This window comes from Struthio camelus, chromosome 2, assembly GCF_040807025.1.
Source record: "Struthio camelus isolate bStrCam1 chromosome 2, bStrCam1.hap1, whole genome shotgun sequence".
Classification (NCBI taxonomy): domain Eukaryota; kingdom Metazoa; phylum Chordata; class Aves; order Struthioniformes; family Struthionidae; genus Struthio; species Struthio camelus.
In genome coordinates this window covers 82,998,313-83,023,061 of record NC_090943.1, presented here as the reverse complement: position 1 = coordinate 83,023,061, position 24,749 = coordinate 82,998,313, and the positions used below count along the sequence as shown (strand labels likewise).

General features: G+C 39.7%; 1 protein-coding gene across 3 annotated transcripts in view; it reads right to left on the bottom strand.

Annotated features, from left to right (window-relative positions):
* TRIO (trio Rho guanine nucleotide exchange factor) overlaps positions 1-24,749 on the bottom strand; it is a 263,242-nt gene that overhangs the window by 70,946 nt on the left and 167,547 nt on the right. For all 3 annotated transcript variants that reach the window (XM_068931428.1, XM_068931431.1, XM_068931429.1), the window contains 7 exons: positions 24,039-24,131; positions 21,859-21,970; positions 19,587-19,777; positions 16,173-16,274; positions 13,842-13,984; positions 13,174-13,273; positions 5,222-5,465 (listed from right to left, as the gene is read on the bottom strand). In XM_068931428.1, coding sequence (XP_068787529.1) covers positions 5,222-5,465; positions 13,174-13,273; positions 13,842-13,984; positions 16,173-16,274; positions 19,587-19,777; positions 21,859-21,970; positions 24,039-24,131 — 985 coding nt within the window. The remainder of the gene's footprint in view (positions 1-5,221; positions 5,466-13,173; positions 13,274-13,841; positions 13,985-16,172; positions 16,275-19,586; positions 19,778-21,858; positions 21,971-24,038; positions 24,132-24,749) is intronic.

The following is a 24,749-nucleotide window of genomic DNA, read 5'->3' as shown; positions in this document are numbered from 1 at the left end:
TCCCCAGGGCTGAGGAGAGGGGGAGCATCACCTCCCTCCACCTGTCGGTAATTCCTAATGCACCCCAGGATGCCATCAGCTTTCTTGGCCACAAGGGCACATTGCTGGCTCATGGTCCACTTGTTGCCCACCAGGACTCCCAGGGCCCTTCCTGCAGAGCTACTTTCCAGCAGCTCAGCCCCTAGCCTGGCCTGGTGCACGGGGTTATTCCTCCCTAGGGGCAGGACCCTGCACTTGCCTTTGTTGAACTTCAGGAGGTTTCTCCCTTCCCATTTCTCCAGCCTGTCCAGGTCCCTCTGAATGGCAGCACCGCCCTCTGCTGTATCAGCCACTCCTCCCAGATTTGTGTCATTTGCAAACTTGCTGAGAGTGCACTCTGTCACTTCATCCAGGTCACTGATGAATAAGCTAGACAATACTAGACCCAGTATTGGGGGACACTGCTAGCTGCAGGCCTCCAACTAGCCTCTGTGCTGTTGATCACCACCCTGTGAGCACTGCTGTTCGGCCAGTTTTCAGTCCACCTCACCGTCCACTCATCTAGCCCGCTCCTCCTCAGCTTGCCTAGGAGAACGCGATGGGAGACAGTGTCAAAAGCCTTAGTGAAGGCCAGGGAGACAACATCCACTGCTCTGCCCTCATCTACCCAGCCAGTTGTCCTATCATAGAAGGCTATCAGATTGGTCAAGCACGATTTCCCTTTGGCGCTGACTATGCCTGATCGCCGCCTTTTCCTTGGAAACAGTATCTAGGGGATGAACTGTTCCATCACCTTTCCAAGGACTGAGGGGAGGCTGACAGGCCTGTGGTCCCCTGGGTTGTCGTCCCTGCCCTTTTGGAAGGCTGGAGTGACACTGGCTTTCTTCCAGTCCTCAGGCACCTCTCCTGATTGCCATGACCTTTCCATGATGATGGATCCCATCAGGGCCCGTGGACTTGTATATGTCCAGTTTGCTTAAGAGATCCCTAACCTGATCCTCCTCAACCAATGGAAAATCTTCCTTTCTCCAGAAGCGAGGGTCAGAAGCAATCTCTTGCACTGGAAGATCCCTAGCTCACCTGTGCAACAGTTGTTCTTGATTCTCGAACAGGCGGTCCCAATACCAAGTCACAAACAACTTTGACATCTCCAACTCCTGTCCTACCTCAATCCTTCCCATTTCCCAGGTGTAGAAAAAAGACCATAATACCCAGCTCTGAAACTGTGTCTTGGATAGCACCAGCTGTTCAGTCCTCCTTATTATGGTAGATTCTTTGAGAGATGCTACAGTTCTGAAGAAAGTCTGCTGAACTAGTATTTTTCCTTTTATGGCACCAGAGAGGAACACACCCTCAGAATAAAAACAAAGGCCAGTCAAGCAGCAACTCAAGGTATATCACCATGTTATTAAGATGTTACCTACCTTTCAGTTCTGAGCAAAGATATACAGACACGTGATTATAAGAAACATGCAGCCATCCTACCCTTCAGGTAACCTACAAAACCTGTTACAAAAGACCTCTGTGGCCAAATTTTGAATCAAAGAGACGGGCCACATCTCACTGTCGATTAGTGTTAGCAAAAATACCACCCCATAACTTATAGTGCGGACAGACATGCAACAGTCAGTCAACCTCATCAGCCAAGGCTTGTGGTTCTTGTACCTCTCCCATCAATGGCACCTACAAGGAGGGAGGTGAAGGACTAGCGCAAGTTCTTCAGACTTCAGAAACACCCATCAAGTTGGAAAGGTCAGTGAACTTGTTATCTAAACAGGTATGGGATTTGCAAACAATTTTTAACGCTCTATCCTGCCAATTTGCCTTGAGCTTACAGGTTCAATTTTGCTATAGCGAATCCTGTCCCTTGCCCAAATTAATGTATTAATGTCCTGCAAATGAAGGAAAGAGAACTACCCAAATTAAATGGATGTTAAATAAAGCGAAAAGAAACCTCATTAAAAAGGGAAAAAGCGCCAAATAAAAGGAACATTCTCTCTCACTCATGCCCAATAAAATGTGGGGAATCACTGGAAAAAAAAAAAAAAAAACCCAAACCCCAAATTACTGCCTTATGTATTACTTGTGAAAAACATATTCTTCCAAAGCTAGTAATTATTTATTGCAGAGTGCACCAACTACTATTTGACCTCTTTACTACCCACTAGTGTTTTCTCCCCATTATAAAAGGGATTTAGCTTTTTAAATTTACTCATCTGTGTACTGCATGACAAATTGCTTAAATGACCCAAATGATTTATAAAAATAGATTTCATATCCAGCAGAGTGAGCAAGAGGTCTGGAATCTGCAATCAACCCTCCCCTGAAGTGACTATCCACCTAAAGAATGTCTTTTCTTTACGTATTCCTTCCTCTTATTCTTAACAAAATGTCTGCTGCTATTTTAACTGCTACAACCCCCTGAAAATTTAAGATACCACAATGCAGCTTTTTACCCATTGATACTGACTTTAGATATTTCAAATAAAAAACATACTTTGAAGATAAGTAACACCTACAAACTTTCATCGGTGAGTCTAGGGCGTCCTTTTTTGGGCTGTCACCTCTTGTCTCCCACCAATATGAGAATAAAACAGTTACATTTTCTGACTGACAAATAAAAAGTGGATAGGTAAGGAATTACTAAGATCAGCTGTCAGAACTAGGCTTCACTGAACATATTTTCTTCTCTTCTAATCCTTTGGGTTACCCTATTTCAAATAGTTCACATTTCAGACGACTGAAGGCATTATATAGTGCCCAACATTTGTGCTCAGTGATAAAAACGGGTTTTACACAACTTAAGAATCGGCTTCAAATTAAGAGGTTTGCCATTTCAAACCTTTGAAGCTCACTCCAGCTCTGATACTGGTTTTCCTGGTTTTCCAACTTGTTTGTTTAGTTGGCAAACAGATGATATTGTTAAACGCTGTTGGAAAGGTCAAAATTGTAAGGATCACAGAACTAATTATGGGGCCTCAGTAATATTTTGAATGCAGTTTTACAGAAACTACTAAAATGAGAAGATATTACTAAGAGATCTATGGAGCACAAATGATACTGAAAAGAATGCAAAACTGATTCACTTACACAAACCATTTATACAGGCTAAATGCTCAAAAAAAAAAAAAAAAAAAACCCAAGCAGCCACCTCTGCCCTCTCTTCCACTCCTGGTGGTGGAGAGGTTGATCATCTCTTGTTTTCCATGGCACATTTATAAAATCCTTCTGCTTCGAGCTGTTCTCTTATAGCAAGCAGCCTGGGATGCCAGACACCCAGAAATTCTTGACTTGTGTCTGCTTTGCGTGGGTTAACCCATAAACTGTGCAGAATTACTCAGACGTGATGCTTACACACTTATTTTCCAACCTACAGACTCCAGAGGCCAATACCCTCATTCCAAAACTGCAGAAGTTTTACTGCATTTTATAGACAAAACCCCATGTATATTAAGAAGACTAAAGCTGCAGAATCCAGCACTAAAAATCTGGGAAACATGACATTTGAAAGTTGTCCACTCAAATCAAGGTAGTCCACCGTGCACGTACGTTAAGTCATTCATGTGTTCTTTTTCCAAATAACTCCTACTTCAATCAATGCCCACAATAAACAATACTTAAAAACAGAGAAGATCATCGATTTTTTTTTCCCCCACTCCTTTGATTAGCATATTCCCCAATGCCTTGTTTAGACAACTTCAATCAAACCCAGCATTTGAGAAAGAACAAGCAATTCCTCTGTAGGATTCTTGGAGGTACTTTTCACTATCGGAGAAAAAAAATAAAATCAAAACACTCTACTAATTTTGCTTAATTTTAGTAACCCCTCTGTGAAATAAATGAACGCTATCAACCTCTTTCAAGGGACAGAGAGCTGAGGCAGAAACTGCAGTCAGAAGCATCCAGCAGTTTCAAGTGCTCAGTATAAAGCCCATTTTTTTCAGATTACTTAACAGTGCACAGGAGTTTACATTCAAGACAGTTCACACTGACTTCAGCTGCAGTCACGTGTGTGGGAAGCTTTACAAACCAAACTTTCAACTCCTGAAGCCTGATATCCAGGAAGTAAAATGGGAGCAAACAATTAGCAGGTGCATTTTAACAGCCAGAGTTTACAAGACGTGCTGTAACATCACGCACGAAGCCCGTGGTAGAGGCAGAAACAGAAGTCACCTCGGATGCTACATTCAACCCTGCAAACAACCTTGATTCAGTGATTGGCCTTTTCTTGTTTGTCCCTTTGCTTTGTTAATATAATTAATTAACGCTCTCTTTTCAAAGCAATAACGTCAAACAAACTAAATTAACTTTACACTGCTCCACGTCATTGCTCTCATAAAAATGCTAGATGAAGAAAGAAATACAGATTAAGCCTACTGGTTCAATTCCTAAGAGACAAAAAGTGTTCTCTCTTAAAGAGGAAAATAGTTTTGCCTCTGTTACATAGAGCCCCTCAGGAGTCTGACCAGTTCAAAGCTCTCCATACAACTATTGTTATATGTTCAGCAGAGTTTGCCCCTCTTAATAAAATGCTCTGCATTCAAAAGTAAAATCCCCTAGCTCCAAAGGAAATAGGATTTTTTTTTTTTTAATCAATTCTGTAAGTGTCGTGAAAAAAAATCCAAACCCAAAAAACACCAAAAAAATAGTTGACGTTTCCATGATTTCACTCCCCCAAAGTCAAAGGAAGAAATGTTTTAGTGAAACCTAAATACCATTTCCAATTTTATCATCAAAACAGCTGCAAACTTTCTCTACCCAAAGAGTTATAGCATGCAGGAGGTCAGAAAAGTATTTGAACTGCACAGCTAAATCCTTCAGACTTTTCCTGTATCACCCTGTGTTCAGGAAGTTCCCTGCTGTGCATGCCCCTAACGGAAGAAACCGAGCACAGGAACTGCAGCTTAGCAAACCCTCAAAAAACATCAAAAAATAACTGATTTTTATTGTACCCTTCAGAGGTGCATTCTTTTACGCCTCTGGAGAAAAAAAAAAAAAAAACACCACACACACACACAAATTAAGATTTCAGAGCTACACTGGAAAAGGGGACGAATTTTGCCACTCCTGCTCTGGAAAACGTGGTTAAATAGAATAAAGAAGCCCGAACAGTCGATTGCAGTGCCAGGAAGTACGGATGCATGTATTTACCTTTTTCCACTGTCGTAAGACAACGCGATAACGCCACGTTACCCAAAACTTGTCCTACTGACGATTACATTTTGTTTTTATTGTTTCCTACCTTTGTGATTAAAAATCCCCTCCATCTCCATGCTGCTGCGAGAGTGAGCAATGCAGAGGGACCCGCAGGGAACCAGCCCTTCTGCCGCGGGCGATCGATCCGTGGTTCGCACCAGGCACCAGTCCGGCTTGTCGTGGGGCCTCTCCAGCACCTCCACGGTCTGCCCCCGGCGGATCGTCAGCTCGTTGCTGTTGCAGGCGGTGAAGTCGTGGATGACAACCGTCAGCTCACACCCGCCGGATAGCTGCGAGGAACAGCAAAAACCAGAAGCCAGATGAACGCTCGCGATCACCCCTTTGGACGTGCAGCGTTACCTAGTTAGGATTCCTGGCAGCATGCACTTTTTGGGTGAAATAGTAAGCTTTGGGACTTTCCACATCAAGAGGAGATAAGTTCAAAATAAGACAGCTCTGACATTTTATTACAGATTTTAACTCTGTTCATCTCTGCCTGTGTTCAAAGTACACGGGTTGTGGCAGTGCTGGGTGGAGGATTTAAGCAGTTTTTCTTGCTAGACTTGCTACCTTCAAAGCCAAAGTAGCAGTCACTTCAGAATACACATTATAGATGATAATTTGTAACAATAAGCCAGATACTACTAAACACAATCACTCACGAGCTTTGAGTCTTGCAGTTTCAAAGGAGAGTTAGTTACCCTTTTTGAATAAGCTGACCGTCCCGTTCCCACCCCACTCCCAGTTTACTCTACATCAGCAGGTCACAAAAACCACCCAGGATATACCATGTATAAACATCAAAAATAGCATAAACTTCTTCCAGTAAGGCTCCCAAATACTTAACTCTGACAGAAAACCCTCACTGGCTCATAACTTTCCCCTTTTTGCTGATTCCCCAAATGAACGCACACAAACTTAATTTAAGGGAACGAAAGCTCAGGGTCTTGTCCACCCCCTGCACCCTCCCAGATGGTAAGCAACCTTAGGGATTCAGCAGTGTAGGCCAAGTTATTAAACTCCAGCTCAGAGAGGCAATCCTGCAACACTGCACTCAGACACGTCTTCGGTGAGAACTCTAACTGTAGCCAGTACAGAAGCATACGCTATACCAACGTATTATACAGGATTCCTGTCACATTACTTTACGACTACTGTTACATTGATGCTCTTATCTGGCTGCCAGCTAAGTCCCATGAGCTTTAGGAAAAAGAGGTATGAGATTTGCATCGTTATTTATTGGTTTTTATTAAAAGCCTTGAAGTGAAACGCTGGGTCCAAACTTTACTGGGATGCCACTATTTATTATCAAGTGCAAATTTTAGAACGGATAAAACCCAAAATAACAAAAAAACCAGTAAGGCTCAAAGGCAGTCTCTTCAGTCTCCAGCCTTCTCTTCCTCAAGCCCACATCCAGCCACAGGGCCATGACTCCTAGCAGACAACCTGGAGGAGCTCCAGAGCTTTCCCATGCCCCCTTCCCTACTAACCTCACCAGCTGGCCTTACTTCTGTAGGTGCACACAAAGAAGGAAAAATTTTACTTTGCAAGGGGATGCAGGGGATGAGAAGGGCAGAAAAACCTTGTACATTTAGTATTTAAGGAAAACAAATCTGGCTGCACCCATTAAAAATTATTCACGTTGCTTCTACTACTTCTCTCCAGACAGTCCCATTACCCAAATTATGAGGTGTGCATCTTCAAAACATGCTACCTTCTCCCTCACTAAAAGTTTCTTGTCTCCTTCCTCCTCTTCCTCCATCTTATATTAGTTTTTAGTCTATGTAAACTATGCCAAAGGGGAAAGAGTAAAGTGTTTTCCTTTGTTTTCTGGTATTGATTTATGTTACAGCCTTCTTCAGACAAACTCAGAAACAATTGAAAACATCTGTATGCCTGATGGGGTCTATGAAAAAGCCAATGGAGTATGACTTTGAGGTGTCCAATGCAGACCGTAAATTTTTCTCAGGGAAGTCCATATCCCTCCCCCTCTGTGCAAGTACCAGTGCAAGCTGAGACTTTTCAGAAACTGCATCTAGTCATGATATTTTCTCCTAAATAGCCACAGGAATGTAGCGTTGGTTCTCAACTTGCTTTTCTGACCCTCCACTTCCTGCAAACAGAGATTAAAACGCATTTGGTGACCAGCACAAAGGCATGATGCTTTTGGCTGTAATATAGATGTTATTTCTTCTCCTTCCCCTAATGAAAAAAAGCTAAGTTCTCAGACTTGATGATCAATAAGTACTTTAAATGGTAATAAGCTAAACAAAAAAGCAAACAAAGGCTGCCACTGGCTACGTCAGAGACTATTGAAGTATAATCAGTCACGGAGACTATGTGGGAATCTAACATCCTCGTTGGTCAGTATTCCCCCAAAACTTAATATTCACTTGCACTTCAGCACACACGTCCTGCATGCAAGTGGAAGGATGGCTGAGATAACAGCCGTTATCCTCCCTGCAGCAGTAATGGCTAGAAAGCAGTGTTTTTCATTTCACTGCTCTTTTTTTCCTCTCCATAACATGCTTTCTGAAAGCAAACTCATCTTTTGCACGGATTGAATGCAGTTGGAGAGCAAAGAGTGTCTGTGATTAAGTGCATTGCTCAACAGCTGTTGCTGGACAGCTTTGGCAAGGCTGGAGGGGAGAGAGGCACAGCAGAACCAGGAGACTGACTTGCACCGAAGGGAACAGTTAAGAGTTATCCAACCACCGAAATTCAAGTTTAAGCTAAACAAGGTTTTTTATGTACTTTATCCGTCTTTCTCAAGAAGGCTTTTATGTAAACTGAATTAATCATGCATGATAAAAATAAATGAGGCTGTGTCTGAAACATGGAAACTGGAGAGACAGAGACTAGGTGAGAAACAAAAGCCAGACAGAAATAGAACTGCAGATTAAAAAGGTGCAGAGTTTAATTAAACAACTAATCATGGGACATGGTGTCTTGCAGTTGCTGAAATTAATTTTCACCATCTATGTTCATTGCTCTGTGGCCTTTTAATCACTGTCATTCGTGCAGAGAAAAAAAGCAACAAAAAACACCCCCCAAAAATAGTGCACACTCACTGGCTAAACACATTTTCAGTGTTTGCTGCATGCAGAGACACCACAGTTCAGTGTTCATCTGCCATTCAGTCCCTGAAGAGATCACTACTGCCAGAGTGCTGCTGCGTGCAACAGCTTTTCCATCAGGCTGTATTACCTCATCTCAGGATTGCATATTAAATTTAGTAACCTATGGCAATTCTATATTAAGGAGAAGAAAAAAAGAAGAAGAAAAAAGAGCATCTAATACAATTTCTTAGTTATTTTCAAGTGTGAAAAATCTATAACCCCTTTTCAAAATGGAAAAAAGGGCACTGTGGGAGAAGAGAAAGGGGAGACAAGTTCTAGCTCAAATAAGGGTATTAGGATTTGACCAAGTAGCTTCCCAGACTTGGTTTTTGGCTGTGAAAAGAGGTGTATCTTCAGAAACACCTCTGGTTTTTATTGAAAGAGAAAACTAGACATTTTTCTGTTGATGGGAGCCTTTTCTCTTTTGTGTTCTCAGCTGGCAGAAACTAAACACTTGGTTGTCTCCTGCTGCTTCGGTCCTTTTTCTATCATCCAAAGTAGTACATACACGCCTAAAGAAGCATGTGAACGAAATGTAACTTCAAATACAGAGCAGTACAAAATGTTACCAGCTGGGCACAAAAGACAATTAGTTAAAAATAAAATATTGCTTCACTGACCACCCAGAGTAGCTAGCAGGATTTCCACTGTTTAAGATAACACTCTATAATAACTTTTTTTCTAAAAACCTCTCATTTTCTCATTTACCATAATGGGAGTTTGGATTATTTCATGTTACTACTACCTGCTCAGCTAACACAAGCACGAAGAGATCCATCAGGCCTGCCACATAGTTTGCTTCAGCCTCCCCATTTTGTTCCCCACGTGCTGAATCGAGTTCAGAACAGGATGTTAAAAGCAGACCCAGCTCTGAGGCTAGGGAATGAATGGGCAGAGTGTCATCTCTTATTCATTAGGCCACCTGAGAACACCAGCTACGCCGCTGCAGAATCAGTGTGGAAGGAATGCTGTGAAAGGTGGTGGTGGTGGGAATATTTACTGAAAGGGTACAATAAGAGCACTCACTGGGAAAACTGAGAGGCTTTGACAGAGCAAAAGAAAGTTTACACTTCATCCTGGACTACCTTATACCTTCAATACTTCAGGACAGGTCAGTGCTATGGACGTATTTTAGCTTGTTCCGCAATATATGGAAATACACCAGAGAGAGCTCCCTAACACAAGCAAGATGACATTAAAAAGGAGTGGAAAGTGATCTTAAGAACTTGTCTAGTCCATCCTTTTCTCTTCCTCCAGAGTATAATCAATTACATTTATGTAACTCATCATTAACATTTCTCCACACTGGTCCCAAAGATCTCCAATGATGGATATTCCTTAGCCTTCGCAATTAGTGTTCTTGGCCCATCCACTAAAATACGGGTAAAAGACTGGTCCGAACTTCTGCACAATAGCTTTACATACTCAAAGACCTCAAATTCTTCCTCTTGCCTTTTTTCCTTTAGGCTCGACAACTACAACTCCTCTGTCTTTCATTATAGGTTACGTTTTGCAGACCATCAACCAAGTTTGTTTTTTCTTCCTGGAATCTGTTCCAGTGGCCCACACCTCTGATGAAATGCTGTACTCAAAATTGGTTGCAGTATCTAGTATAGGACTTAGGAGGACTGAGGAAAGAATGAGGACTTTGTGCCTTACAGCTTGGCATCTTGTTTGTACATCCCAGTATAGGTTTGGTTTTTTTGTTTGTTTGGGCTTTTTCGCTTGTTTTCTCCTTTCCATAATTGCATCATACTGTTAAATTATTTTCAGCTTGCCATCCTCCAAAACTTCTAGATCACCTTCTCAAAAACTGTTCAATCCTCTCACCATCTTCGTTAGCAGTTAATTATTTCCACCTCTTCACAATAGCTCAAATGTGTCCCTATTAAATTGCACGGCTATTTTGCCAGTCCTTTGCTCCCATTTGCCAAGATGTTTTTGAATTCTAACCCTGTCTTCCAACACAGTTTTCAGATGACACGAAGATGGGAAGGATGTCAGCTTTACAGACATTCCGACTATTGCATCATCCCAATCATTAATGAAAAGCAACATGCAAAACTAGAGCCAACAATCGAAAGTTACAATTCTAGTCCAAAAAGCCAGGGTGGAGAAGAAGCAGCTAATCATGAAGTTATGCTCAGTTGTTAAGGCATTTCCAGATATATCAGAAAATAGGATACACAGAGGGAAGTTCTACTGGACAACACTTAACCACTTACTTCCAGGCTAAGGATTTTTAGCTCTTTCAGAGTAGATGTCTGAGGAGATGAAAAAGAACATTGAATTTCGCATAAACAATTTCATTCTTGATATTCTCCCTACATAACAACTTACCACTTCTAACCAAAGCAGTGTTTAAAGAGAGTCAACTGCCTGAACATATAAACGGTTTTACTTCAGCGTTGATTAGTACGAGATGCTTTTTTGTGGTGTGTGCCTTTTTTTTTTTTAAACCACAAACCTGGACACAGGTGAACACATAAACGTTCAGCAACAGTACAGTCCATGATGCAGAGCTAAACAGTTTTACCACTTGCTTAACGCTATTTTAAATTAGTTGATATTTTTAAAGCTTCTCACTTTGGAATTCCAGCTCTCTTTGGGTCCTGTTCCAGCTTTAATGAAATGTGACTGAAAAGTCCCATTGTTCCTTCTGGCTAATGACATCAACAGTACCTAAAATCTCTAACGTTTTTGCTCCATCTCTGTAAGATATCCAAACATATTTTAAGTTTCTAGGCTGAGAAAACCGAGAATCAATTATAAATCCCAAACGGACTGCAGCTAAAGAATTCTTAACATATAAAGTGAACGATTACTTCACATTCAGCAAGAGCGTCAACATATCCTGCAGATTTCACTGGCCTTCTGCCTGCTACTGTTCCTTAGCAATTCCCATTTTATATTTTTAAGCAGATTTAAAAATTCTCTCCTTAACATGTTTAAGGAATCAAAATATATATTAGAAACATTAAACAAAGATATTTTATTAATTCATACACTTAAGAAGTGCAAAAACAGTAATGCCTTTCCCCAGATGCATACAATACATAAAAGCAACTTCCAGAGGGTCTCCCAGTTTTCAGTATGAATTTGTCTGTTTTTCTTGTCAAAGAAGAGTCTAGTAAGAATTCTGTACACTGAAGTAGGCTGGAGATGTCACACTAGAACACCACCAAGCTCATTAATCAACTTGAAAATTTAATTTGTCAGGAAAATATTTAGAAATTCTATTTCTCCTTGCTTTAACTTATAATTCCTGTTCAACAGGCTGTTGGTAAGAAGCTTGGGCTCCTCCATGTCAGACTGGAAGGAGAACCCGAGGGCATTTCACTTGGCCAGCTCTGTTAATAATTCTCATATGACGCATGAAGTAGTCCTGAGCAACGGGAGACAAGCCATGATATTCCCCAGTAGAGGAGCAATGGTTGCACTTGCTAGGATGGACTGCAGCCCCTCAGTTTGAATCAAAGCACAATCCAGCCAGGCTGTGTTCACAAAGCTTGCCATCTTAGAAATCGGAGGTGGAATATTTTAGACAAATCGAGCCAAACTTTAAAAAATACATGTGAGATGCATCAGTCTCTTTCCCAATACAGGTAGCATGTTTTTTATAACTCTCTGGATAGCTAGGTAAGAATAGAAAGTACAAAGCAGCAACACAAGAGTTACTGAAAGATTCTTTCCTGCTCTAAGCAATCATTTTTCATGCAGATACCCTCAGAAGAAACAACCAAAGACTACAGAACAATCTTATTACAAATACACAAGGTCAAAATATAGGCTATTTTGGCCAAATATCAGAGCAACCCTAAACACCTCTGTACTTCCTTTTTTCCTCTTTTCCTCATATGGGGAAAAAAAAATCATAGGCTTTAAGTGACATGCAAAGATACAGAAACCTAGAACTCTCTTTTAGATAACTATGGAAATTGTTGAAACATTACTGAGAACTTAGCTGCTTGTAATACACTGATTATTTTATCTGTGTAGTCTGAGTAGCTCATCAAACCAATTTTACCCAGTGAGATAATAGATCAACCCCCACAAAAAACATGTTTTCCAATAATTTACTAAGCAGTTGCTATTTTCTTACTCATTTCCTAGTTGATAAACACCTATTTTCCATCTCTGCCTCCCTCTGAGGTCATTAAACTTCTCACTTCTCAGAAGTCGTTTTCTAACTCTAAAGTAACACACTCACACACTCCATAGAAGAATTCTCACTCTTCCGATTTTTACCTTTCTGTTATCCATGAAAAACTTTGACTATGCCCACCTTAAGCGATAACCCGGCTAAAACCTGTAGGCAGACATAAAGGAAACACTGGCACTTTACTGTTGAGGGTTACTCCTCTTTAATATGGTGATTTCCATTAGCTCTCATCTGGAAAGAGAGAGCACTCACCCTCTAATGCGTGAGCACGAGGATGAGATATTTGCCTTCACAAAACTAACCACATGGCTATGACCATCCCCAAGCAAGTACAAACAACAGATGGTGCGCTTTCAGAAAGGCTGAGACTGAGATCAAGAAAAACTCTATGCTCCAGTGTCAAATTTTACAGAAAAAAAACCAACTTCATTTTTAAACTGGGTCAAAGCTTTAAACAACCTGCAGAAGGCACCAGATTCAAGTTTAGAATAAACAGAATTCCCTTATGATGTACTGGATTTAGACAGTCTCCCCAGTTCCCCCATTGCATCTAAATATTTCCTTTATTGTACATTGCTACTTTTAAGAAAGATTTGACCATAAGTGAATGTTTCCACACCTCCTCTCCAGAGGTAACTAAGGACCGATCTTGGTAATAACTCGCACTAAAGCACGAAGCATTTGCTCTCAGAACAGAGCAACAAGTGGGAAACTTACCTTATCGCTGTCCAGTGTGTTCTGGGAGGTTCGTGAGGCAATTGAAATAGTATCAGGTTGGCTACTACCATCTCCCTGACTGTCCAGGTCCTCGCCGTCTCTACAAATAATTTAGTTTTCATTACAACGTTAGCACTGTGTTTGTAACATGATAGCTCCTACCTGTAACTCTAAAGACAGGGCATCTGGGCAATGCGACTGTGGACACCGAGACAAAACAACTGATGCAAAAACCAGATATTCAGCACTTAATACCAAAGAGCCAGCCAGAACCATGGTAAGCAACTCACACAGCCGCTTTGCCAAAGCTAGCGAGCAGATCCCTCAGTCACACATTTTAAGCCCAGCAGAAAGCCAAGAACCTGAATAACACATGCAGAATTGTAAAAATCTAAAATGCACGGTTGTCTTGAAGAAAAAGTACCGCAATTCCAAATCCCTTCCATTTACAAGGGCTGAATTAACACAAGTCAGGGACGGCTCAGAGCAGAAATCTTAACCTGTTCAGCACAGCAGGAAACTTGAAATGATTTATAAGGTAAAATTGGCCACACTGCCTCTTGGTTTTGTGCAATTCACTGAAAGCCATGAGAAATTCAACACTACAGATGAAACAGCGCTGTTGGAATGGTACTTGGAGATGTCTCGTTATTTTAAATACCACCTACCTTCTTCCTTTCTGTTTTGTTGTTGGTGCAGTTTTGGGGATGTGGATTGGCTCTTTCAAGGCTCCTTTCAGATGAATGGTCCTTTCTTGTATCACTTCCCGGATGTGTTTGATCCAGTCCTGTTTATTCTCTATACTGGATGCCTTTGATAAGCAAAAAGAAACAAACCCCCCATAATGGACTATTATAGTGGAGAAGATCCACAAACATAGTCAGCTAACGAACACAAAGAGGAAGGCACAAAGAACGATTTTGCAAATCGTTTTTGAAACCTGGAACGGGGAAAATTCAACCTAGTTGTCTTCATTTTGAACCCCCGACACTATTTTACACTTCCCAACATTATTAATATTGCTCATTGAAAAATCTTGTTCTTTTAGATTCAGATTCTTCTTTCACAACTTGAAAGGCCAAGAAGGCTGAAGCCCAGTAGATACCTACAGAGAGACAGTGCGGATTGACTTACTTTAGCAAGTCCAGTAATAACAGCTTAAAAATTGGCTTAAAATACATCATGAATTTGAAATACCAACTCTAACTTTATGCAACAATCTGCTAATACTGAAAGAAAAATAAACTTATGTTGCAACATGTATGCTTCCACAACATTTTTGGTGTTACTTTTCCCACACTTGAAATTATTTGGAAGCAAAAAGCTAGTTTAGGGATTCTATCTTAATAACCGCCTGTAAGATATTATCAGTGTTTTTCAGATACACATTTCAATGCCCAGCTGCCTAAAACGTAATCCAATTGTTCAATCCTATTACTCAATACCTGAAAAGATATTAAATACAAACAATGGTGCAGACCTTAAAAAAAAAAAAAAATTAATCAACCTGCTACTTCTCTTAATGACCCTCTTCTGAAACACTGGGCTTCTAATACATTATAAACATTACCAAGACAAGGAAAGATTTCAAAATGGGATTCTAGTTGCAGAACGTTGCAGGAACAGGTAACAGTTAGCAGAAGGAGCTTTCGTTCTTTAACGAACAAAACCAATTAGGGAAAAGAGCCAAACACAAATAGTTTTGTTAAATCTTCTAAATCTTTCATTTACATTTTCCACAGAATTTACTTATAGTATTAATGAGCTAAGGTAACAAAATTGTTGAAAAGCTTACTATAACCCATGAGTTACCTAAATACCCTATACTGGAAGAATAAAAACATTTTCGGAGGAGAAGAGGAACACCTTAAAGTCATCTTATGTAGACAGCCCTTAAAAACAAAACCCCCTTCTAACTGCTCTATGCTGGGAAGACCATTTTAGGCTGCAAAAAAATTGTCTGTGAAAATAAGGGATTAAGACTGAACAAGTTGTATTCGGTGACGTTATGTTTCATTTCCCGGCCCTCACTGACTTCTGTGTAAATTAGAATTATCGGGAACTGTTCTTTAGTCCGGAATTCAGTAGAATTAAGGAACAAATTTTACTGGCCCATTTTTAAGTGGCATTATTGAGTAATCATCAAAAATATATCTGAAAACATAAACAAGTTTAATACTAGGCATTGTAACTTGTAAAAGGGAAGATGAGCTTTTTTTCACAGCTCAACACTGCTAAGTGATACAACAGAAAAGTTCCCGAGTTGACACAGTCCTCAAAATATGTGAGACTACCCATTAGCTGCTTGGAGTACTATAAAAAAGTTCTCCAGTTGAAACAGCAGGTCACAGGTTACATACCAGAGCTGCAAGAAAAATTGATTTGACCATTCTTCTAGCTAGACAAGACACGCTTCTGACGTCTATAACTTCCCCAGAACCAGAATTTACAGGCATTATCTTGATGCTTTGCATGTGCTCTCATCCAAAGGCAAGTATCTTAAGAAGAATTGATAGCCCACAGACAAACACATAACATCTTTGTAGTGCTTCTATTTCTGAATAAAAATTCGGGCAATGAAAAACGACATCAGCAAGGAGCAGCAGTAGCTTGAGTGTAAAATATATCACTGATGCCATGATTTGTCTGCGGTCTTCTGATTTGCTCTGTCAGTTAGTGGCCAAAGCCTTCAAGCTACAGATTTCCAGCAGAGAAAGCAAAACAGAGTAAAATAGATCAAGTCTCTTTCTACTCCACTTTGGTGGCAGCCAGTTTCTTTAACCTTTAAGACAGACTACACAGCCTCCCCTCTGCTTTCAAGTCACTTGGGTTAGATACATACCACGTCTGATTCCAGACAAAGGAAGATTATCTACCTGTCAGCACCTGTCCTGTGGCAAACAGCACAAGTCATCACTTGTTACCTTCCCAACAGATATGTATGAATAACAGCTACAGCAAGACTTAGCATAGTGTACAAGCACGTCCACTAAAATTACCTTGAGAACAATTTTGTTGTCTGAAGTTGGTGTCCTTCCAACCCACAGAGCAAACTTGCAGGGATCTCCTTCTACGTGTTCTGTGACACCCAGTTCAGAAGTCTGGAATTAAGAAAAACTCCTGGTTATTACTCCATGACAATCTTGTCTTAGTAGCCACAGAAGGGTGCCAATATTCTAAACAGCTGAGCTCTACTGTTTAAAGGGAGTCGTAGAAACTCAAGCCTAACTCATATACTTGGGAGAATCCTTTGCTGTTTTTTTCCTTCAAGAGCAACAACCGCAAGCCAATAACTTTTTCCAATAAAGTAACAATAAAAAATAATATTTATGATCTGAAATATCAGATTACTTATTCTATTTTTTTTGAATTGACAACAAAAGTCTTGTGACTCAAAAAAAAGTGCTGAGTGGAAGATGGCGCTGGTTTCTCTCCTCGCTGATTTCTATCAGGGAATGCTCATTACTTATTGATTTTAATGTTTTTGCTTAGATAAGATACATCTGATAATTCTCTTGCTAGCTTCTAAAATTCAGATCTCTTTTCTGCCAAAGAAGTCTGTTCTAGTGTGTTTCCTTCCCTCTGAAAGAGATGAAAAATATTCAACAATTTAGTCACCCTGGAGAATTTTGAGGGACACCTACATGAACAATCGCTCTTTGGGGATGTTTTAATGTCAGAAACTTATAGTTAATTCTCATCCATAAAGTTTTTCCTTTCCAACTGGAATATCATCTCAGTGAATTGTGAATTTGCTTCTAGTTAAGCAATTCATATAGGATCTATGCCAAAAGAAAATATAAACTAAGGAACATAGCTCAAATTACAATATCCCTGACTCCAGAAGAGCTCAGCATTTTTACATTATATTCATAATAGGAATATAGTTTTAAGACTACATGTTATATGTACAATAGAAGCTGTATTTTTCCCCTTATATGCCTCACTACTAGAACATACACAGATTCATTACAAGAGATGCTGGAGAGACAAAATCTGACAAAAAGAATTTTGTTCCAGCCTCACGGGATGCCAGTGGTTTTTTTTTTTTTTTTTTTTTTTTTTTTAAGAATTCCCCACCCTTTCAGCTTTGTGTTGTCTTCTTTGGAAAATAGATGCTCCTTCACTAAAATACTTAAGTCTGTGATGCATTTCAAAGCTGACTCTCCAACAAATCTTGTGTGTGTTAAAAAGCTTATAAAATACTTGATCTAACATTACATTACAGTAATTCAAAGTAATATTCTACTGCATGCGGTAACATTAAGTCTGAATGGGCAGGATAGTACTATTTTAAATTTTGTTATTTTTAAAAATCTAGTAAATTTAGAAGCATCGGTATACTTATGATCATTATTAATTTTACAAGAGACAGCTGGGGCAGGATATACCAGAGGTCTGTAAAATAATGAGCAGCAAAGCAGATAAGAGATTGTGAACCGCCTCTTTCAAAACAGTACCTGGTGGGCATTAAGTGAAACTACTGGGAGCCAGGTTCAAAACTGAACACCAGGTTGTTCTGTACCTAACACGTAGTTGAGCAATACAACTCTTTGCCAAAGGACAATGTAAATGCAAAACGTTACATGAGATCAAGGGATAAACTCATGGAAGAGAAAGCCACTGGGTGTTAACTGAATGCATAGAAACCACATCCAGGTCAGGAAGCTCCTAAGCTGCCTAATACCACTGACTGGGAGAGTATTCTAGCGTTTTATTGCTTGCCTTGTTCCTACAGTCTTCTTTAGGCATTTACTTTTGGCCACTTTATTTCTTTGCAAAGGAGATCATTAACACATTCCTCCACTATCACAAATCCCATCGAGTATCCTGCACTGGAGAAATCGTGAAGGTCAGCACACCCAACGTGCAAGAGATGAGACTCACTTTACTAAAACCACCTTCCAGATTACAGTGTGGGAGACAGGATACTGGGCAAGAAAGGTCTTTGTCTGACTTGACGTACATGCTTCCGATTTCTTTACGAATGCCTTAAGATCAAGCTATAAGAACTGCTACGGTAGGTAACCTACATGATGGAATATTTTGACAAGTAGGATGTGAAGGCAAAAACATATGCTTGTATTTTAAACATGAGGTACAATGGCAGTTTTGAATATTCCCAGCAACTTCTCTAGGACTAAGGTTACTATTAGTTCTGGTCAGAGGAACTGACACAACAAGCTTACAGGACTGACTTTGCAGCTCTGTCTCTTCCCCCATGTAATGCCTCAGCAGCTGATGTTACCTCCAGTACCTCAAAACCTTTCCGTATTTCAAGTTCTCGAGGGCATTGAAGATGTGCACAACAAAACATCCACAGCTATGCTACTTGCTAGCTGTCTTATATCAGGAGGAACAACAAGCGTTTGAAATGAAGTGGCAGAACGTGTCTGGAGGGAAAGCAAAGTAAGGGGGGAGGGAGGGGAGTTTTCTTAACCAACCTGCTTTACCAGTTTGGACAGAGGTGAAAAGAGGGGAAGCAAGAGTGAAAGGAAGTGAAACAGGGGAAAAAAGGCTTGGTATTTATACCACCTAGACTTAGGCAAAATATCCTAAAGACGAATAAGGTATTCTAGAGCACAATTGTAAGAGGTAAAGTAAGTTCATGCTCCTGTTCTAAACTGTCTATTAAAAATAGCTCATCTTGTCCACAGTGGATGCAGAGCAAACTGAGAAAGCCACTCTTCGTGCTCAGCTACCTAGGTTTACAGAGCGTGACTCCTGCTCTCTCACTCAAGTTGTCCAATAAGACAGCAGGGAGATTATGAATGCCAGGTTCAAACTTTGGAAAGCATACACACCACGGACGAGGAATGCAAGAGGGGCTTGTTTTTAAACAGGGGAAAATGTTTCCTTCACATCCTTTCAGCAGACCATAAAAATTTTATTTTATTCACAAAATATTATTGTGAGATTACTAATCGCAGTATACATTCTGGAATGAGCCCTTCCATGGTAAGGAGTTCTTGTCTTTCCAGACCAGTATTTGCAGAATACTCACCAGAACAAATCTTCAACTGCAAGATTACTGCAACACCAATAGCAAACAAGCAGGCTGAAGCCAACCTGTCAAGTCCTTCCATACATCTGCTTTATACAAATAAGTTGTAAAGAACCAGCAAACATATACATAATTAAAACAAAATCAATCCAATCTTAGTTTCCCCTAGTCGTGATGCACCACGATTGGTACACAGCCTTCATTAGTTATTTTCAGTCTACTCTTTCTCCTCAAAAGCACAACAAAACAGCAGGCTTTTAAGATTCACAAGCTACAGTTTTCAAGGCTATTTTTTTCAGTGCATTGTAAGAGTTGTTCAATCTCTTAAGGCCTATTTAAGTCATCTGAGCCTACTCACTTAATCATCTAGACACAGTTTTCTAAGTACGATCACTTGTTCTATACTTACGAACAGTTTACTCTTGTAAATGTATTTGCTTCTCCCACTGGAGTCCTTCACTTCTTTACTGAAAACCAAGGACATCTCAAAAAGAAAAAGGTGCCTCTCTCTGCCCTTTCGAATTAGAGTTTTGGGGTCCCACACTTGGAAGGATTCTTGAAGGATGAGCTCTCCCTGAGATTCTATGTTTTCATCAAAGCCTAGAAAATCAGAGAGAGGAAAGGTTCACCAAGAAAAGTTAATAACGTGAGGAAATTAAAAAGCATAGCTTTCGTTTATGAAGTGATTTGCTTATCTGACTTCTTTTTCAAATACAGCTTGCAAAAGATGAGATTCCCAGGAAGGGATGCTGAAAAATAAGCCTTGATTTCAGCATAATCATCTGCTAAACTTAACAGATGGATCTCTAAATTTAGACATAGACTTGAGTTACAGCTAAGAAGTTTATTAACTCTTCTGGCAGTGTTTAACCAATAGGTGATAGATCTTCCTATGTCAGCATTTTATCATTTTCATCATAGAAGAAGTTATTTTTCATACATGGTTTCTGCTTCTGTAGAATGTGAGCAACTACCAAGCAAACAGAGCAGATCGAGTTGCTCCAACATTGGCCAGCTCCCAAATGCCATCTCTTCCGGTGGCTCATCTTCCCTATCACACATGTAACAAGCATGCATCTGTGTTGCAATAGGGGAGAAAAAGATGGCAGCTTGGAGCTGCTGCCATATGATCAGCCTGCAACTGATTCACTCCAACATTGCTCCACAATAAAGAAATACCAACTGGATTATTTATCCTGAGATATAACATAAAGCTGAAGGCACTGATGAGTACACTTCTGTCCTAGTTGCACCGTGTTCTCCCAGTTTAATACAGAGCATTATAGTTGCAGGATAACAGAAAATAGTCTACCATGGTATAAAATTGAATTTTAAACAGGTATTGCTCGCCAATATTGTCTGAACAGAAAAGCACCAGCCTATTCAACAGAACAATTTGTACTGTTCAAAACACGGCAATAGCATGGGGAGCATCAGGAGCAAGTCGTACCAGGATGTTCATTCAGAAACCTCCAGAGACAAAAAGAGGAAATGTGCTCACTCACTAGATTTGTTGAACATGGGATGACTCAACTATATACACATGCTTTGTTGTAAAATCACCTTATGTAAAAGATTAGGATATTCTCCAGAGTCACATTCCCAGGGTTAAAAGATTACCACCAATGCTGGTCAGTATTTATTCTAACACCCTCTCCTGAATAAAGCATTTGGAATTGATCCCTGCAGACTGACCGACACTCCTGTTGTTTACAGTCACGAAACAGAGGTGATTTTGAGCGTTCACATGATTGAGGATCACATGTCAAACCAGAAGAAGTTTCACAGTAACTTCTACGATACTGAAAATTCTGTGACAGGCTCCGTTTTACTACTAGTAGGCACAGAGAAAGAAAAGGAGTATTGACTGAAAACACTGATAAGTCTTTAATCAGCAACTGCGAGCTCAGGTGGCTATGCTTTTATCTGAAAGAACTTACTTGGCCAAAGAGAAACAGTTTTATTACTAAATAAATGATGGCACCATCATACCTGATAATGTGCCAATTACAAAAGCGATTTTGGCAGAAAGTTGTTCCAAGCACATAGAAGCAGTTACATCCAACTTCAAGTGTCTGCCATGAACATGATTATGCTGTTCTGGCTAAGATTCAGGCTAAATTGGCTTATGTTGCCTTTTTACTGCCAGAAGATACATTTTATTTCAACCAGAAGTCTGTTATGGAACAGGCAGGAAACAGATGTGAAAATTACAAACTTCTTGGAGATAATTATTTGACACACAAATCAGCAAAATCACCTCTAATCCGCTTATGCTCCTCATTTAAAAAAAAAAAAAAAAACACCACCACACAAGGCTACTTGGTTGGGAATTGTAGCTTAAAGTATTATACCTGACCATTCATTCACCTATTAAGTTTTAGGTCAGCAGCAGCAAACTTTGTTAGCTGTGATACTTTTCAAATGCTGCAGAGACAGAGCTGTAGGTCAGGATAAAGAACACTTTAAAAAAAAATTAACAAAAACCATATCAGTTGTCTGTCACAGTTCATTTTCCTAATTAAATCTGAGCTCTTCAAATAAAAGCTATATAAAATACAACCCCCTAAGTAAGAATTTTCATGTTTTTCAGATCTTCTCAACATACAGTAATCTAAAGAGTTATTAAAAAAATTAACATACAGCATATGGCTGAATTAAAAACCCAATCTGAATCCTACCTTCCAGCATGCTGAGGTGCATAGCATCATTGGCTCGCTTTGGCACGCTTAGCATCACCTCCAGGCCATCTTTAATCTCACCTTTACCTTCTTCACAGCACGTCAGCAGCTCCTGCAAAAGATAAGCCAATATGAGTACTATATATTGTGTTTCTACAGAAACATAACGGACAATTAAATATTACTTCTAACAAGCAAAGGACCATTTCTGGTAAGTAAAATTTATTTTGAACTACTCGCTCTTCCAGCTACACAATAACATACTTTGTTTTTATCATGATCCTTCCTTCAAGGAGCAGCCCAAGCTTTCACTTGCCCACTTCCGTAATTTAAACAAGATCATCTGGATAATAATAACAAATCTTTAAATGTTATACTAAGGGGCAGCATCTTTCTGATAAGCACAGACACAGCTCTCAGATGTAGTGCTACATCACGGGCCAGATGCATCAAGTCATGAAGATAGCGGAAAGCAGGACAGCACAGAAGGACCCCCATGTCAATCCCTGCTCCGCTGCACCAAAGACTTGCTCTGTACTACTCCTGCTAAAAGGATCACATTGTTTCATTTCAAATACTCAGTGAAGTACTCTATTCTATGTCTGTGCAGTGAAAAGCATCTTTCAGACAAAATTTCTATATACAAAAGAGCATTAACTTATGGACAGAAGCTGGAGAACGGAATATGCTGAAACTTTGTAATGGAATTTAAGGAGATGCAGTCCAGTACCATCCAAAATCCCACAGATTTTAGCATAACACTGCCTGACCTGATATTCCAATTTCCTCGCATCCTTTGAGCATTTAGGCAGTATTAATATAAAAATGTAGCTTACATAACCAAAAATGGCACATTACATTCCTTTTGTTATTCAAACACCCATTTAATTCACTCCCTCAGGTTAAATTCCTTTTTTCCTTTTAAAGAGAAAGCCAGATGGTTCCTGCTATAATCATCATTACATTACTTTGTATTTATTAACTCCCTATACCATCAGCACAGGAAAATAGCAACAACAGACAAATTGTGCATGGCAACATCACAGAACCTAACTAATATCTTCTAGGTGACAGAAAAAGATGAGCAGCTTCAACACAATTTGGAAAAACAACCAGAACTTCTAAAACTGTAAACATTTCAGCTGTCACTGAAATTTTGTACTCTCCATTCTTCCATTTTCTTGCCTCTTCTCCTACTATAAAAAACCCAATAACCAAATACATCCATTTTACCACGCCACAAAGCCAACTGGCTCTGCAAAGACTGATGAAGCCAACCTACCCCATCACTTCAATAATGTTTTAGCTGTGGCATGTTTGGATTCAAAAGTTTAACCATCGAAATCAGTATCCCAAAATTTCTTAAACCAGCATTATCTGAAGTATTTACACAAGTTATAACTTAACAAAAGTATATCTTTTTTACAAAGGGAAGAATGGACAATATGTTTCGATTAAAAATGACAGACTAACTTCCATCCAACTTGACCTGAAACGGCCTGGAATTTTTTTCAGATGTTTTAAAAACAACCATCCATAGCAGTTGTCAGCTAGAAAGGGGAAAACAGAACATATCAGCTACAGCTACTTTTCTAATGAGCTATTACAAAACAAGCAATGCCACCTAACATATATCCAACGCAGCTGAAGAACACTGCTGCTTGGTCAACAAGACATCTATCCATTCAGTGAAAGCTCCAACTACAGGTTTCCAAAGGTTTTACTTGTTTTAACAGCTGTTTACTTGACATTTCTGTGCAACGTTACAAATAACTGTGCAACAGCTTTACAGGCACTCAGTATACACGTTTTCTTCAGTGCCTAATGCCTAAAACGCAGTCAATGGCTTGCTAAAATTTGTTGTAAAAACCATTACAAAGATATGTCTGTCTATATGGCCATGAATTACTTTTTTTTTACTGTGGAAACACAAATGATATTTCCTATGTAAAATTTGCAGAGCAGTATCTTCTTGATTTTCAGGAATCTGGAGGAAAAGTTGCTTATTTATGCCTTCTTTCATTTTCAGTAGTCTCCTAAAAAAAATACCACAGAGATATTTGAGGCTGCCCAGGATGTTATAGTCAGAGTGCAGAGTAAAAAAGCCTCCCGATTTCAGCAGGAGCTTTGCCCACTTCAGAACAGCAGACTCAGATCAAAAAATTAGAATTAACACTGACCTTTAAAAGAAGTTGATATTTTGTTATCCTTTGAACAGGTTTGATAAGGTAAGAGGAGATAGAGTTGGCCAGTCCATGTCGTTGCTGTATCTCCTGCATGCAGAAGAAAAAAAAAAATTGAGAACTGTGAGCACCAACAATCAGATATAGGCTGTTCTGAGGGCTGTGTCATATGCATTAACTTCAGTTTCTATTTTAGCAAGGCAAAATAAAAAAAGATAGGATGGCAAGATATTCCATTCACAACAAGTAGTTACGTTTTGCATCTACCTGCTCGCTTTGCCCATACAAAAGGTGATTACCTCTCCCAGGTTACCTACGAAGTGTTTCAACAAACCTAAATCAAAATAGCCATGATTAGGGATATTGAACACGTGGCAAAACTACTTTTACTTAAAATCTGTATTTTTCCTCTTACTTGCATGAGAGGAAAGAAAACATATTTCAGTGTTCCAGGGAACAACTACGACTATTGCACAAAGGCCTAGGAGGAGGTTTTGTGGCATTACCTGCTTTGACTGCTAACAGTCATGGAGAGCATTTCCCCCCCCGCAAGTGCTGCTACAAAGCCACAAGGGGGAGCACGAAGTATCATTTTCTAACTAAAGGGAAAAGGTTAGCATACACTTAGAAGGAAAACAGAGCTATTTAGGAACAAAAAGGAACGACGTTCACTAAGCAAAAGAAGGAATATATAACTAGACTAGAGTT